Source organism: Rosa chinensis, chromosome 6, assembly GCF_002994745.2.
Source record: "Rosa chinensis cultivar Old Blush chromosome 6, RchiOBHm-V2, whole genome shotgun sequence".
NCBI classification, from domain to species: Eukaryota; Viridiplantae; Streptophyta; class Magnoliopsida; order Rosales; family Rosaceae; genus Rosa; species Rosa chinensis.
This window is the reverse complement of record NC_037093.1, coordinates 41,231,393-41,249,160: the sequence shown is the minus strand read 5'-3', so window position 1 is coordinate 41,249,160 and position 17,768 is coordinate 41,231,393. Positions and strand designations below refer to the sequence as shown.

The window sequence follows — 17,768 nt, the reverse complement described above, 5'->3', positions numbered from 1 at the left end:
TATACCTAGTAGCCCAAATTTCAGTGTTTCAAGAAGCAACCAAGACTCCAGAGTGGAGGGAAATCTGCCGCTAAATTTTTTAAGACACAGACGATGGACAATACTTAATTATATTGTGCAAGGTAGTTTTGATAAAAAAGTTATCATTTTGTTGACATTCACACAACAAAATATCACTAATACCGTTGTACAATAAAGCTTAATTAAACACACAACAGATGATTTCTGTTCAGTTGTGTGATTAGTGTTGTGTGATTAACTTTTTGTAGTACGTAGTGATGATTTTGAACATTGTCTTTTATTTCTACCTTCTTGGTTTGTGAATTTTTGGAGATCTAAGACTTGGTTGATTTTTTTATTGCTGTTAGGCTGTTGAGGAAGTAGAAAAGTTCATCAATAAGTGAAGATACGTAACTTAGCTATGTCAATTTAGCACTACAAGAACTTAAACATCAACATATGCCCATTATTTTTGGACTGCTGTTGATTTTTCTATTTCCTTTATTAGTTTTCTTAGCTGAATTGACTTAGGGTTTGAATCGATTAAATCTATTTGTTCAAATTTTTTCAGGCGATTTGCTTTGTTTGTACCTGGCCTATCTCAAAGAATGCATACACATGGATAATTTACTCTGTGGTTAAAGAATTGGATTAGTGGGCTGGCATTAAATCAAGGTATGAATCAAAGAGTATTGCAGTGTTATTGGATTTGTTCTGCTAGTTTCTAAGTCAACTGGTATGAACCAATGATTATAGTTATTGTTGGCTTTTTGAAGAATAAAGTATGAACATAGTTAAGAGTTTACATGTTCAGTTCTTGTTTAGAAACAAATTTTTAACTTGATGCTTGTTTAATGGAGAAATCATAGATATAGACAAACGTGAAATATGTTTAATTTTAAGCAATTGGATACATAGTGGTGCATTCACTTTGAGAAGCAATAGCTCTTATACGAGAGTTTGTTTGACCTTTCATACGAGGTATCCATACATTGACTTTATGCCTCTCTTTGCCTTATCTATTCATGTTGTCTCTCTAATCGTTCGGATATGACCTTCCTTACCAACTTATGTTATCCCAATGATAGGGTGGCTATGATCATTTGATTGGGACCTCAGAGCATGGTTAGATTATCAATTCGTCCGATCTCACTATACCCACTTTCAGGTGCTAACCATAAATTGATAAGATTGTACTTTTAGATGAGGCGGGTGTTGCGTTTCCTGGGTAGCTCGTCTTTATAAGCCACAAATGGGGGTTGTTCTCTTTGCTAGATGCCTACTGTGTCCATCAACTAGATTGCTTATTTATAGGGAGACTCTTGATGTTTGTGGGACGGGTTTTAAACCTCTTTCAATCTGTCGACTCTGGTTTCTTTCAGGGCATATGTAGAAAATTGTTGTGAGCTCGCCTTTAATATCTTGCTAATGTATAATTATATAAATAGAGACTTATACCTGCTTATCCACTTATACTTGTTATTTGACTGAATGAAATTTGTTAGGCATCTATTGATTGCGTTTAGTGGACTTGCTGGGTAGGAAGAGAGCATTGAAGAGGATCGTAACTTAAAAGGTATGGTTGCTTCGAGATTTGGTTTGGGACTTGAACGTTAAACCTTGGGCAGGTGCAAGCCTTTGCTTCTTGTAATGCTAGAAATTAGCTATAAGCTAACAGTTTTATGATCTTTGAAATGTTTTTTTGACAACTATGTCTCTCCACTAGATCAAATGCTAATTGACTTCTTTATGGCAGAATTATTAAAATTACATTTCCTCGAAAAGTTACGCTATATGTAAGCAAAGAGAAAATAGAAGCAAAACTAGACATGAGGCAACAAAGCATAAATGTAAAGTGCATAAGTATGTGCATACGATAGGCATATTAATTGCAATCTACATAAATGGAATACCATAGGGGAATAGATCATTGTACCAATACATGCATATATAGAGCACAGAGAGAGAACATAGCAACACGTACAACCCATACATATACGTGCTGATGTTATATGAAGTCTTCAACTGATATCACTAAATGGACTTTTGTAACAATTTTATTCGATCATGATGAACTAACCCAATCCAAAATTCGCGACCTTGGTGAGCTCTTACTAGTTACCTACATATGAAGAGCATACAACTCGTAAGAAAGGAAATAAACACATACAATAGTCTTGTTGTCACATGCATGATAACAGTTTTGTGACAATACCTTGCTGTAGCGGAGATCATCGCGTTCTACCATGAGACCACCCAAACCTAGTTCTGTAGCAATAACCAATGTTGGGAATCTGCTTAACCTTTGAGTTATCCATGCTTCCTTCTCCTCGTATGCACTCAATCAGCTCATTCGGAACACCTAACAGAGTCAATTGTTTGAGATTTGTGAGATGTTCAATGCCCCGAGGAATTTGCTTCAACTGCATGCATTCCCATATATCCAGTGTCTTTAATGCCGGCATCACTCCCTTCTCTATGATGAATTGATGATCACAGACAACTGAGAAAAGTTGAGCAGTATCAACTCGGTGAGCTTTCGGAATCCACTGCGAAAGACTAACTCGTCTCCTGTATATGCATTAATCAACCACAGCCTTGTCAAATTTGGCAGCTCTTGGATGCAAGGAAGAAAATCATGTGTTACTCTAGACCAGAGCAAAGCCAAGTAGGAAAGGCTATGAAGAGAATGGAACCAAAGTGGAATCCTCTCTAACTTTCCAGTTAGGAAAAGTGTGTTGAGCATTGGAGGACCCTCCGCTAATGCGTCCATATATGCGCAACACCTCATCCTCATCGGTTGTCATGACATTCAACTGCTCAATGAGTTTCACGTTTTCGAGCGCCTTGCATAGATCTTTTTCATCAGCTTCCCTCACATTTGCTAAGCCTAGTCTTGTGAGTTGCGTCATGGACTGAAGTTGTTCGATCAACTCGCCTTCCACCTTGACTGTATCCAGAACTTGTAAGCTCTTTAGCTTACAAATGCCCGGCGGAGCTTGTGTGCAGCCGTCAAGACAATCAAAAGAACACAACTTTTGATCATTAAAATGCAACATCAAGAGATGGTGTAGCTTCTGTAACTTCAAAATCCCAACCGGAAGTAATCTAGTTTTCGAATTGCTTATGTTTAGCATTTCTAAGTTGCTGAGTTTCCCGATGTCTTTGGGAAGCTCTTTAACTTTTGTTCTTCTCAAATTTAAATACATCAAATTGAAGCAGTTCACTATGTCATCTGGCAACTGCACAATCGGAACATCTTCAAGGTCTAGGATTCTCAACAGTTGGAAACCAGATGGCAGATAATTCAATGAAAAAGCAGCAAACATGAAAAATGTGCGAACCTTCGAAATGTCTTTCGGATTTCTTAGTGCTCGAGAATTCGCTTGCATTGACACGCGGCGAGCCTTGCTCTCTTTAGCTGGTTCTTGGTCATTGTATATGGTACAAAAGTTCTCAGCTTCTGAAATTGAAATGCAGAGTTCTCGCAGAAGATCATGCATCCTAAATGTTTCTGCCCTCCCAGATGGTTCCCTCTCAACTACTTGAAGCATGCATCGACACGTGAGCTCCGCCATGTAGCTCTCAGCTATCTCTTCTGTCTTTGGACCTCTAACTTGTTCCACAAACCCCTCCGCTATCCACAGTCTAATAAGCCTTCTACACTGGATCACATAATCTTCAGGGAAAACACAACAATATAGGAAGCAATGCTTTAGCCGGTACGGTAAATCATTGAAGCTCAACAGTAAGATGCTCTTCACCACTTCAAGCCTAGGGTTGTTGCATAGCTCCCAGTTCAAGCTGCCGTAAACCTTCATCCACTCGGCCAGAACACTTTTGGTTGACATGAGAGCGCCCAAAGCAACAATTCCTAGAGGTAAGCCTTCGCATTTGTCAACAAGATCTCTAGCTATATGTTCGAGCTCAGTTGGACAACAGCTATTAGGACAACTGAAGAAAGCTTTCATGGAAAAAAGATGCCACGCCTCACTCTTGTTTAGAGGCTGAACATGGTGGACATAACTTCCAAGCCCATATGGAAAAGATGTAAGATCAAATATGGACATAACACATATCATCATAAAGTAATTGATGATTAGCTTAATATCAATCCTAGTTTAACATGGATACAAACAGTAAATCAATACTAGTGACTTAATGAATAGTGTATCAATTCATTAAGGATAGTAATCTATTGCTTAGTCTACAAGGAAGGCTACAAGTTGTGATACATTAAGAATCTAACTAGGAAACCTAAACCGATATGGATAGCTTTAATGGGAAGCTTCTTGAGGGTTAAGTCTCCGATATATACAGATGAATTGGTCCCTGATTACTACCGACGTTTTGCATATTGTTCTGTCCATTGAGAAGCAAGTTGGTAAGTAACAGAAGGCTATATTCAGTGTTCGTGTTTGCAGTTGCATAAGATGGAATCCATGCCAGTAATTGCTGAAGGTAAGCCTTAATCCCTTTTATGATTGTGTGCATATGTTGTGAGCATGTAATTATGGTTTTACAATTGGTATCAGAGCATAGGCTCACAAGTATCAAAATCGTTTTAGGGTTTTGCAAAACAAACACAAAAAAAAAAAAAAAAAAAAAGGGGTTTTTGCTTTACGGACCAAGTCACTGATCAGGTAACTGACCATGTAACTGACCATGTAACTGGTCATGTAACTGATCAAGGTAAGTTACTTAAGTCAATTGCTGCATCTGGTTAAATATCAAGTTCACGCTTCCGCTGTGATTTTTAGCAGCAAATTGGGGAAAAAGCAAAAACAGGTTTTTCTGTGAAATTGATTTCGATTCATAGCATGATAATTGAATTTTGATTGTGCTCAAGAACACTAGTTGCATTCCCGGCGTGCGTTAGGTTAGAGTAGATGGTGACCGGATGAAATTTACAATTTCTTGATTGTTCTGTGGTTTCTTGGAATCGAAACAATTTTGATTGTGCTTGAATATGCATGATGAATTGATTGATGATATGGTATTGTATCTGTGATTGTGTAAAAATTGCATGAAGAACAAAAATCTCCCAGATTTTGTTTACACATTATTAAAATTGACAGATACGAGAGCTTAATTTTCTTACAAGGATGAATCTGGGTAGAATATAAAGTTAAAAGCTCATGGGTTTTGTGGTTTTCTGTTGGCATAAGTGATTATGATGCACAAAGCATTCTTCATTGATGTTGGCAGAAAACGATGATCAGGTAACTGACCAACTAGTCAGGTCACTGACCATGTAACTGGTCGGGTCACTGACCAAGTAACTGGTCAGGTCACTGACCATGTAACTGGCCAGGTCACTGACCATGTAACTGGCCAGGTCACTGACCATGTAACTGGCCAGGTCACTGACCATGTAACTGGCCAGGTCACTGACCATGTAACTGGCCAGGTCACTGACCATGTAACTGGCCAGGTCACTGACCAAGTAACTGGTCAGGTAACTAATCAGTAACTGATCGAATAACAAAACTGAAATTGTGTTTTGTGTTTTAAAACTATGCTTCAGTTTTATCTTCCAAAGAAGTGGTCAAGTATGGTTTTAGAATACAAAACAGCAATATGCGTGCTTGATGAAAATAAATACGGATACTTAGAAATTTTTCTTCTGTCTAAAGATGTGGATAAATTTCTTTGGATAACTTGTTTTCATTGAACATGGTATATTGATAAAGAACTCCAGGATGTTATGCTTCTGCTCAAAAGTGTTGCTTAACATTATTTTTGGTTATGGACTGATATGAATGCAAGTATGGATTGTTTAGGTTTTCTGTATGTTCTTGTTTTGGTTGCTTAAAGCTAAATAAAACACAGAAAACTTAAAGTTATTTTCTTTACAAATTGAGAACTCACACGAATTTTTGTTTTGCTCCTTAGGTAACTCTTACATGAACTTGAACAGTGTCTTGATGCTAACTGGAACCAACTATAGAGCTTGGCTAGATTCTGTAGAGAACTATATGGGAATGCATGAGAACATAGACTATTGCTTCACTGAGGATAAACCTGAAGAGTTAACTGAAAAGAGCACTAAGAAGGAAACTGATCTTTACAAGAAGTGGCATAGATCCAATAGAATGGCTAAGAACCTCATTCGTACCTCTATGTCCAAGACTGTCAGAGGAAGTATAGAAGAACCTGAGCTAGCATCAGATTTTTTGGAACTCATAGGTGCTAAGTTTAAAGAAAGTGAAAAGGCAGAAGCTGCTAGGCTAACCAAGGAGTTTCATGATTTGAAGTACATGGGTTCAGGGGGAGTTAGAGAGCATATTATGAAGATGATCAATATAAATGGCAGACTCAGGGAGCTCTTGATGGGGGTTAGGGATGAGCAGGTAGTGCATTATGCACTACATTCCTTGCCTAACAGTTTTAGTCATCTTAGGACCAGTTACAACTCTCAAAAGGGAAACTGGACTCTAGATGAACTTATATCCATCTGTGTGGATGAAGAATCTAGGATCAAGGAAGAAAAGGAACCTGCTACAACCATTAACCTCATTGAGAAGCCTAAAAGGAAAAAGCCCCAAAATAAGCTCAAGCCTATCAAAGCCATAACTAAGAGTTCAACAGCTGCAGTGGCCAAGGAAAATAGGCCATTTAGGTTCAAGTGCTACTTTTGCAAAAGAGTAGGACACATGAAAAAGGACTGCACTGGCTATAAAAATTGGTTAGCCAAAAAGGGTAAGATTTTTTCTAATACAGTTTTTTCTTTAGAAATTAATCTTATAAATGTTGAACCACAGTCTTGGTGGATAGATTCAGGCTCACCTATTCATATTACTAATTCTTTGCAGGGATTCATAAGGAGGAGAATCCCAAAAAGTGATGAAGTGAACCTGTGTGTAGGCAATGGCATGAGAGTGGCAGTCAAGGCTATTGGAACCTTAAAGCTCGATTTAGGATTAGGAAAATTGTTAGTTTTGGACAATGTTTTTTATGTACCTTCCATGAGAAGGAATTTGGTTTCGGTTTCTCTTTTAGTAAAATCTGGTTGTAGACTTGTTATGGATAGTAATGGAATTCTTAATTCTAAAAATTCTGTTCAAATTGGTTCTGGTGTTATTATGAATGATTATTTACAGTTAAATTGTTCAATGGCTCAACAAGAAATTTTACTTGTTGAAAATAACACAAACAGTACTAACACTTTAATAGGTGTTAAAAGAACCAAACTAAATGAAAAGTCTGCATTTTTATGGCATAGAAGACTCGGCCATGTTTCAAAGGAGAGACTGAAAATTTTGGTGAAAAACAACATCCTAAATGAACTTGATTTTTCTGATCTAACAGACTGTGTTGAATGCTTTAAGGGAAAAATAACTAATACTAGAAAGAAGACTGCATATAGAAGCCAAAATTTATTAGAACTCATACACACTGATATATGTGGACCATTTAGGCATCAAACTATCTGTGGGAATGTGTATTTTATCACATTCATTGATGACTTTTCTAGATACAGTTATATTTATCTACTTTCAGAAAAGGCACAAGCATTGAAAGCCTTTCAAATCTTTAAGTCTGAGGTAGAAAATCAACTAGAAAAGAAAATCAAAACAGTAAGGTCAGATAGAGGGGGAGAGTTCTATGGAAAGTACACTGAATCCGGCCAACAAAAGGGTCCATTTGCCTTGTTTTTGCAAGACAATGGAATTAAAGCTCAATACACAACACCCTATAATCCACAACAGAATGGTGTTGCAGAGAGAAAGAATAGGACTCTTTTGAACATGGTTAGATGCATGATGTGTACAACTGGTTTGCCTAAATTTCTGTGGGGTGAGGCTTTAAAAACTGCAAATTATATTTGCAATAGAACACCTAGCAAAGCCATAGAAAATACTGCTTTTGAGCTTTGGTGTGGCAGGAAACCTAGTCTTCATCACTGTCATGTTTGGGGATGTCATGCAGAAGCTAGGATTTATAATCCAAGCTTGAATAAACTTGACCCCAAAACTGTTAGTTGCTATTTTGTAGGTTATCCAGATAAATCTAAAGGCTATAAGTTATATTCTGCTCATCATTCACCTAGAATTTTTGAAACACATCAAGTAAAGTTTCTAAGTGAAAAAGTTCACAATACAAACCTTGAGGATTTAACCTCAGCTTTTGAGGAAATTGTGTCAGATGAGAATTTAAGTGTAGCATTGCCTTTAGAACAAGATGTAACTGATCATGTCACTGGTCACGTAACTGACTATGTCACTGACCAAGTAACTGTCCCTGGTCGAGTAACTGGTCAAGTGACTGACCATGTCACTGACCAAGTAACTGTCCCTGGTCGAGTAACTGACCAAGTCACTGACCATGTAACTGTACCTGATCAAGTCACTGCCCATGTCACTGACCATGTAACTACCCAAGTAACTGTACCTGGTCAAGTCACTGCCCATGTCACTGACCAAGTAACTGACCACGTAACTGGTCAAGTAACTGAACCTCAAAATCCTCCAGTAGCTCAACCTAGAAGATCACAGAGAGCAAGAAAACCAACTTATGGGGGGGAAGAGAGTGACTACATTGTTTATCTACAAGAAGCAGAAATTGAAATGGACTGTGCAGAGGACAATGATCCAACTACATTTAATCAGGCCATTGAAAGTAGTGTATCTCATCAATGGCAGCTAGCAATGGAAGCAGAAATTAATTCCATGAGTCAAAATGCAGTTTGGGAATTAGTTGAACCTGACCCCAACCAGAAGCCTATAGGTTGTAAATGGGTTTTCAAAACCAAAAAAGATGCAAATGGCAATGTAGAGAGACATAAAGCAAGATTAGTTGCCAAGGGTTTTACACAGAAGGAGGGCATTGACTTTACTGAGACTTTTTCTCCAGTTTCTACAAAAGACTCGTTTATGATAATCATGGCTTTAGTGGCTCATTTTGATATGGAGCTGCACCAGATGGATGTTAAAACAGCTTTCTTGAATGGCGAACTAGATGAAGTGATTTATATGAGGCAGCCAGAAGGGTTTGTACAAGCTGGAAGTGAAAACTGGAGTGTGTAAGTTAAGAAAATCAATTTATGGCCTAAAACAAGCTTCTAGACAGTGGTACAAGAAATTTGATTCTGTGATTTCTACTTTTGGATTTACAGAAAATCTTGTTGATGAGTGTGTTTATTTGAAGACTGTTGCGAACAATTTTATTTTTCTGGTACTCTATGTGGATGATATACTTTTGGCTAGCAGTAACATTAAATTGCTTAAAGATACTAAGAGTTTACTGTCAATGAATTTTGACATGAAAGACTTAGGAGAAGCATCCTATGTACTAGGTATTGAGATTAAAAGAGATAGGGCACAGAGACTACTTGGTTTGTCTCAACACAATTATATTACCAAAGTTTTAAAGAGGTTTGGTATGGAGAAGTGTGCAGCTGGAGAAGTTCCCATGTCCAAAGGAGATAAGTTAACCAAGAAGCAAAGTCCCAATAGTGATGTTGAGAAAGAAAATATGGAGTCAAAGCCTTATGCCAGACTTGTAGGAAGTCTCATGTATGCACAAGTCTGCACTAGGCCGGATTTGTCTTTTGCAGTAGGGATTTTGTCAAGATTCCAATCTAATCCAGGCCATGAACATTGGGTAGCTGGGAAGAAAGTGTTGAGATACTTGCAGAGAACTAAAAACCACATGCTAGTTTATAGGCAAGTGGAGGATCTGAAACTCATTGGATTCTCAGACTCGGATTTTGCAGGGAATTATCCAGACTCCAAGAAGTCCACTTGTGGATATGTGTTCTTGCTTGCAGGAGGTGCTATTGCTTGGAAAACCATGAAACAAACACTTGTTTCAACTTCTACTATGCAAGCTGAATTTATTGCAGTATATGAAACTGTGTGTGAAGGACTTTGGATTAGGAATTTTCTCATGCAGACCAAAGTATTGAGTCACATTGTGGCTGGAACACTTGTAATTTATTGTGACAATGAGGCTGCAGTTTTCTTTAGCAAGAACAGTAAAAGGTCAAATAATTCCAAGCATATTGATCTAAAGTATTACAGTGTTAGAGAAAGAGTAAAGCATGGTGAAATAGCTGTTTTGAGTATTGACACAAATTCACAGCTAGCAGATCCTTTCACTAAGGCATTGTCAGTAGCAGCATTCCAGAAACATACAGCAAGCATTGGAATTTTAGCTAATTTAGATGCTTAGGTTCAGTAGAGAGTTAGTCCAGTTGGAGCATTTAAAATTCTAAGGTTTTTTGAGTTCTTGTGTTTTAGTTGTGATCTTTTATTTTGTTTATCACAACTTGTTTGTAATGACAGATTTTATTATTAATAAATTTTGAGGTATTTTCAGATTTTGGTTATTACTGCAGTTTTTGTTGAATGTTCTGAAAATTATCGATTTTGTGTTTAAAGTTATACTTGCTATCAGATGGCTTAAATCATGTATAGCATGATGTTGAGGTTCAAGCAATAATTTTAAGCCATCAGTGTTCAGTAAATTTGCTTGAGTTTCTGGTTTTGGAAACATAAAGAAGGACCTAATATATGTTTACTTGTTGATACACATTAACATATATTGTATCACTTCTGGTTTGACATATGTGGATTGCAGGAGCTTATGTTTGTGGTTTTGAAACTCTGCATTTTTGTTAAAATGTATACTGTTTCTTGCTCTGCATAAGTAACTGTGATCTGACCATGTTGGAATGGATTTTTGATTTGAGTTTGTTATCTGGCGCGCACTTCAGTAAGTTAAGTAGGTTTTGATGTTCTCTGGTGCAAATCATCGAGCATGATATGTGTGAGTCCAAGGGGGAGATTGTAAGATCAAATATGGACATAACACATATCATCATAAAGTAATTGATGATTAGCTTAATATCAATCCTAGTTTAACATGGATACAAACAGTAAATCAATACTAGTGACTTAATGAATAGTGTATCAATTCATTAAGGATAGTAATCTATTGCTTAGTCTACAAGGAAGGCTACAAGTTGTGATACATTAAGAATCTAACTAGGAAACCTAAACCGATATGGATAGCTTTAATGGGAAGCTTCTTGAGGGTTAAGTCTCCGATATATACAGATGAATTGGTCCCTGATTACTACCGACGTTTTGCATATTGTTCTGTCCATTGAGAAGCAAGTTGGTAAGTAACAGAAGGCTATATTCAGTGTTCGTGTTTGCAGTTGCATAAGATGGAATCCATGCCAGTAATTGCTGAAGGTAAGCCTTAATCCCTTTTATGATTGTGTGCATATGTTGTGAGCATGTAATTATGGTTTTACAAAAGAAGCAATGTTTTCTTTACGAGTTGTAAGCATGACCCGGCTTCCATGTGGTCCATCTGGAAGTGCCGCACTTATTTTTCTCCAAAGATTGATATCCCACACATCATCTAAGACAATCATGTACCTCTTTTCCTTCAAATAGCTGGCCAGCATTTCCACCAAATGTGAATAGCTCATGTCGCTCAAGTCTACTGGAATCTGCTCCTTCACTGCTCGGAGAAGCTCCTTCATGATTACTCTGAGTAGATCTTCAACCGTGTACGTTTGCGAGACAGTAATCCACGCACAGCAATCGAAATGTTCCTTTACAGTCTGGCCATTGAAGGTCTTTGCAACCAAGGTAGACTTGCCAGAGCCACCCATTCCAACAACAGAAATCACAGTTCTTTGAGCTTGTGAAGACAACAACATTGTGACCGACTTCTCTTTAGCATCTATAATTCCCACAATCATCATCTTGAAGGAAAATAGATGACTCCCTTAAGATTCTCAGCCGATCAGGTTCGTAGTGGGAATAAGAAACACCTTCTATAGGTTTAACTCCGTTGCGTAGGCTTCTCTCTGGAAAGGCTTTGATAATTTTGATGATCTTCTGCAACTTTGTGGCAATCCGATGCCTCTCCCAAAGATTCTTAGGGAAGCGAAGGGATTTACGAAGCGTTCTTGTAAATGGACTCCAACTTCTCTGGTTGTTGATGTGGTAGGTGAACTCGTCAATGAAGTCTTCAACGTTTACGGAAACGTCCCTCACATTCGCCACCCATGTTTTCTCCACTTCACTGACAACACCGGTTCTTTCTGCATCCTCCAAGAAGTCTTTCATGACTATAAGCTCGCGCTTGATTTCTTCAAGTTCATCATGAACTCCTCCTAACAGTGACAATTGGTCGTCAAGAAATGACACTATTTTCCCAAGCAAAAGGTCTATTGCAGCTGAAGCCATGGCCATCTTTTATATTTTTCTTTCTTTTGAATCTGTATCCCACTGAGATTCGATTGTTGTGTAGCTAATATGATGGAATGAATCCTAACTTATAAGGCGTACGTGTTTTGCCAGCTAGTGCCTTACCACAGTGAAACGGGTACAGAGCTAGCAAAAACTAATTACCTTCAACTGTTGAAGTGTAGCTTTTTAATAGGGCTGGGAATTCCAAACCGAGATCCCGAAACCGATCCCGTCCGATCCGAGCCGAAATCGATCGGGTCGGTATGATGAGTGGTTTCGCCGGAATCCCGATCCGAACCGTACCGAAACCTCTGCAAACGGATCGGCACCGGTATGGGTGAAAAGCATACCGTATTGACAGAACCGAGCCGAAACCAGATCATGACGGCGGTTCCCATGGTGGTTCTGTGTCGGATCGAGTTGCTGGGATTCGTGGTGAGCCATGGGTACGGGTTGACGGAGACGGCGAGGTGGTGGTGTCATGCGCGTGGAAGCCCGGGTGGAATAAGTTGGCGTCGCTTCGCCGCTCGAAAGCCCCAGCTTGCTCTTCATCTCCATCTGCAAACTGTTGAAACCGATTGGTGCCGAAACTATACCGAATCGATCGGTTTCAGGATCAATCGGTTACCCTGCTAAAATTCCGGTATCGGTCTCGGTATAGGCTCATTCCCGAGCCGAGCCAAACCGATCCCACCCCTACTTTTTAAAGTAAACCTCCGTTTTCCTGGACAGTGGATTAACTTCAATAATTCTCATGGCAATCAAAAGTGTTCTCATAAATTTCTTTCTTAATTGTCATACAGGAAAGAACAGTGCATTTCAATTCACTGATCAATAAGATTGGAGAGGAGAATTTTTCTCAACCAAACATAAATAGAGAAATTAAATAATGCGGTTATTGCCACCATATTAATTACTTTTTTACCATATAAGTTAATTTATTAAAAAACTAAAATATCATAATATAAAATTGTTGTTTATTTATTGAAAAACTAAAATATCCTAATATAAAATTATTAAACACCATATAGAACCTTTCAAAAAATAAATAAACAAACAAACAAGCACCATATAGAAGACATATTTATACTTCATTCTTAATCTCTTCATTCATCATTAAACCCTAACACTTTCTTTCTTAACATTCATCGCCTTCAATCGTTCTTGTGCTATGCCAATAGAAAAAAAAAAAAAAGGATTAGAGACGTGGAGGAAGCCAAATAGAAAAAGAATTTGAGTTAAACTCTAGTAACCTACATTGGAAAATGGTATTTTGGAACGGTAAATGGGTGAATTAAGTAAACTTGAAATTAAAAAAATACCTGTAGGCTAAAAAGAAAATGTAGGGTGAAAAAAATAATTAGTAGGGTGGCAATAGCCGCACCATAAAGAAATAAAAGTTAATAATTTATAATAAAATTCTATCAGGGTCATTTAATGCACCAACATTGATGGAACCTGTTTGGTCAAGTAGTGGTACAGCGAGGAATTATTAGGTGGTCCTGGAGTACCATGTGGTGGTCCAACCTAATAATATCACTCGAATGTGGTGGGGACCATGTAGGGGTGAAAAAAAAAATTAATTTAAGAGACCAATCAGAAATCACTACGAGTCACATGACCCAATAACATCACCTCAGACCAGCACGTGTACTATGGTTCGAGTCCATGTAATAATTTCCGTGGTACAACTATATCATGCTCGTGGTCCTCCATTGAAATCGGTGGTTTGAAACTTCACAATTGTGGTCATCTTCCTCTCAACCCAGGTTCTTTTCACAATGGCATTGATTGCACTGACAAGGTAGTCAAAAGTGGAAAAAACAAAACCATGTGGGAATGCAAACATAATTCAAAGAAAGTTACAATCAGAGATGGTCCACAGAAAGCAATCAGCAATTGGAAATTGGAAATTATTCTATGCACCGACGGTGTAAGTCTCTCATAAGCAATTTATAGGCCAAGAATCTTCTCATTTCCATAGTTCTCATACAAGTTGTTTTTGATTATTTGTTAAAGGGACAATGAAGAAATAATGTTCGTAAAAAGATATAATTACATACATTCTATTTAAATATCGAATCTTAAAATGGTAATACTATGTAAGTTATACATAATTTTTCTTTTAATGATGCATAATTAGACAAAAAAAAAATGATATAAGCCTGTCGGGTCAAGCGCACCCACCTCTCGATAAAAGGAAGGGATGCATTCCTCTTCCTTCGTTTCTCTGGTCAATCGCGTAACTCTTTGTAAGCAAAAACTAGGAAATAATCAATTGTTTATTATCACACAACGATTACTCATTCTTGCGCGCATAAACTCAATACCTCTTGATAATAAAAATACAAAGTATGCCAACCACTACAATTACAGATTGTCCCAGGCAGGAAGTAATCAAAATTTCTTATTGTATGAAAGTAAAAAACATTGTGTTAGTCATGCACTGTTATAAAGGTGGATATCAGACAAAAAAGAAGAAGAAAAGGATGGCTACTGTCTAACTTGGAATTGAATAGTCTCAACTTCTTTACAGGGATTAGTACATGTCAACCTTGGACTTTTGAGTTTCAAAAATTACCTGCTTAACTACAAGCCCAACTTCATGCTAGTATACAATCAGCAAAATTGACACATTATGTGAGAGAGAGAGAGAGAGAGAGAGAGAGATATTTTCTTTTGTATAGATCAAATGAAACTAGCTAGGGTTTGGCCAGAGCCAACTCTACGCATGGAACACTCCAGAGAGACTATGACCAACACCATCAGTAAACTAGGAAGAATATTTCTAAATCATTTTGGGGATGCAGTGAACTTTACATTGGGGCTGGACTTGAAGTCTGCTACTGGAAACAAAACCTTGGAACTTATTTGGTCAATTAGTGGTATATCTATATCATGCACGTGGTCCTCCACTACAATCGGTGGTTTGAAACTTCACAATTGTGGTCATCTTCATATATATATATGTATATATATCACCAACCCTATTCATTCTATTCTTATCACTCTCTCAGCTACAGTACCACATCACAAAATAGAGGCAGCCCTTTGGGCTGCTCTCTTACCCATCCTTCCTCACCATTTTCCCTCTTTTCTTTCTATTTTATTTCGAGATTTGAAGGATTTTACTCACCCAAATCTTTAAAGATTCATCAAAGACTTCTCCTCTACAAGATTCAAGACTTGGGTAATTGTGAAAGTTGTAAATCAAGACTAGTCATGCTAGCTATTTAGCTATTTGTGACTATTCTTGTTTTCTCCTACACTTCTCTACTCTTTTCTATTTGAATTTTGTAATTTTGATGTCTATGATTATGTGTTGTGAGTAATTTCCTTGTTGGGGTTTAGGGTTGTGTCCCTAACCCAAATTTTGTGTAAAAGATGTTTAATTTAAGGTAATGATGCAATTTTCATATCATGGATGCTTATGTCTATTTTTGTTGGGTTAAAATGCATGTCTAGGAGCCTAGTCAACTCTAGGGTGCGTATTTTGAGCATGTCTAGGATGGAGTTAGAGGTTTGACCCCCTCTAATTCCTAAGCTGTATTCGAGGGGTTATAAGCATGGTGATTTACACTCGTTGCATGATTGCACGGGCAGGTCGCTTAGTAGTCTAATTCCTCGATCTCTACACCTCTTGATGTGAATTAGTGACCCTTAAACCGACTCTAATTCATACCAAGTGAGTTCCTACGACCCTTGAACCAGAGTAGGAATACCATGAAAGAGAATTTCGGTCCTTGAGCCTTGAACCGCCTTGGATACAACTACCGCCAAAGTAGGAAATTTGCATCTATATTAGATTTGCTTCCGACACATGAGATTTGGGTGAAGGAACCTCCCTAACACCCGACATTCTCATTTTTATTGTTTAAATTTCATTTTTATTTTTACTGCTTTACATTTCATTATTATTTGTTAAGTTAAAATCAACCCTAAACATTAAACTCTTCCACTCATTTGTACATATCCACCACTAGGCTCTTAGTTTTGATTAGGGTTTGGTAAAAATCAAAGCCGAGCATTGCTAACGCTTGGCGTCTTAGATGAGCAATTTTATTTATTTTTCTTTCCTTTGTTTGCTAAGTGTCTTTATTTTCGATTACCCAAGGATGGTGGGTTAGCCACTAATCCCCGTGGTACGATAAACTTTGGACATAATATTTCCCTATCTTGACAATGATACGTACGCTTGCGTAAATGTGTATTAAGTTATCAATCGCGCAACTCTTTGTAAGCAATAACGAGGAAATAATCAATTATTAATTATCACACAACCATTACTCATTCTTGCGTGCATAAACTCAATACCTCTCACTTATAAAAATACAAAATATACCAGCCACTACAATTACAAATTGTCCCAGGCAGGAAGTAATCAAAATTTCTTATTTTATGAAAGTAAGAAACATTGTGTTAGTCATGCACTGTTATAAAGGTGGATATCAGACAAAAAAGAAGAAGAAAAAAAAGATCAGAAAAGGATGGCTCATTTCTAACTTGGAATTGAATAATCTCAACTTCTTTACAAGGATTAGTACATGTCAACCTTGGACTTTTGAGTTTCAAAAATTAACCACCTAATTCAGAAATTACCTGCTTAACTACAAGCCCAACATCATGCTAGTATACAATCAGCGAAATTGACACATTATGAGAGAGACAGAGAGAGAGAGAGAGAGATTTTCTTTTGTATAGATCATTATTTTCTTTTTTATAGATCAAATGAAACTAGGGTTTGGCCAGAGCCAACTCTACGCATGGAACACTCCAGAGAGACTATGACCAACCACCATCAGAAAACTAGGAAGAATATTTCTAAATCATTTTTGGGATGCAGTGAACAGTACATTGAGGCTGGACTTGAAGTCTGCTACTGGAAACAAAAAATTGGAACTTATTTGGTCAAGTAGTGGTACAACTATATCATGCACAAGGTCCTCCACTGAAATCGGTGGTTTGAAAATTCACAATTGTGGTCATCTTCCTCTCAACCCCGGTTCTTTTCACAATGGCATTGGACTGACATGGAAGTCAAAAGTGGAAAAAACAAAACCATGTGGGAATGCAAACCTAATTCAATGAAAGTTATGATCAGAGGTGGTCCATAGAAAGCTATAAGCAATTTATAGGTCAAGAATCTTCCCATTTCCAGAGTTTCTCAAGCAAGTTGTTTTTGATTAGTTGTTAAAGGGACAATGAAGAAAAAATGATCGTAAAAATATATAATTACATACATTCTGTTTAAATATCGAATCTTAAAATGGTAATACTATGTAAGTTATACATAATTTTTCTCTTAATGATGCTGTAGATACCTCTCACTATGCATGGAGGATTTGCTACATCGCCAAACATAAGTAACACCCTCTTTGGGACATTCACAAGCCACGGTGAGGCCCAACCGAGACTTGCATCCCGTAGCACTATGTTCAAGCTAGGCTACGGTATCTGGAAGTGGCAAATACGTCGCCGGTAAGCCACCTTCCCAGCCTTGCCAAGTTGCCTTCACAAACATGCTTTCTAGAATAGAATAGTGATTTTTACATC

The 17,768-nt window shown here is 37.6% G+C and overlaps 1 protein-coding gene and 1 long non-coding RNA gene across 2 annotated transcripts; both read right to left on the bottom strand.

The window, feature by feature from the left end:
• Positions 1 to 1,851: 1,851 nt before the first annotated feature.
• Positions 1,852 to 2,473, bottom strand: LOC112168715. Its single transcript, XR_002924374.2, has 2 exons — positions 2,216 to 2,473; positions 1,852 to 2,122 (listed from the first exon to the last, which is right to left on the bottom strand). It is a non-coding gene; the product is annotated as an uncharacterized LOC112168715 (long non-coding RNA).
• A 205-nt stretch (positions 2,474 to 2,678) lies between these two features.
• LOC112171344 (disease resistance protein RPM1) lies at positions 2,679 to 12,218 on the bottom strand. Its single transcript, XM_040508542.1, has 4 exons — positions 11,795 to 12,218; positions 11,266 to 11,703; positions 3,345 to 4,042; positions 2,679 to 3,242 (listed from the first exon to the last, which is right to left on the bottom strand). The coding sequence occupies exons 1-4, from the start codon at positions 12,216 to 12,218 to the stop codon at positions 2,679 to 2,681; spliced, it is 2,124 nt and encodes a 707-aa protein (XP_040364476.1).
• Positions 12,219 to 17,768: the final 5,550 nt, after the last annotated feature.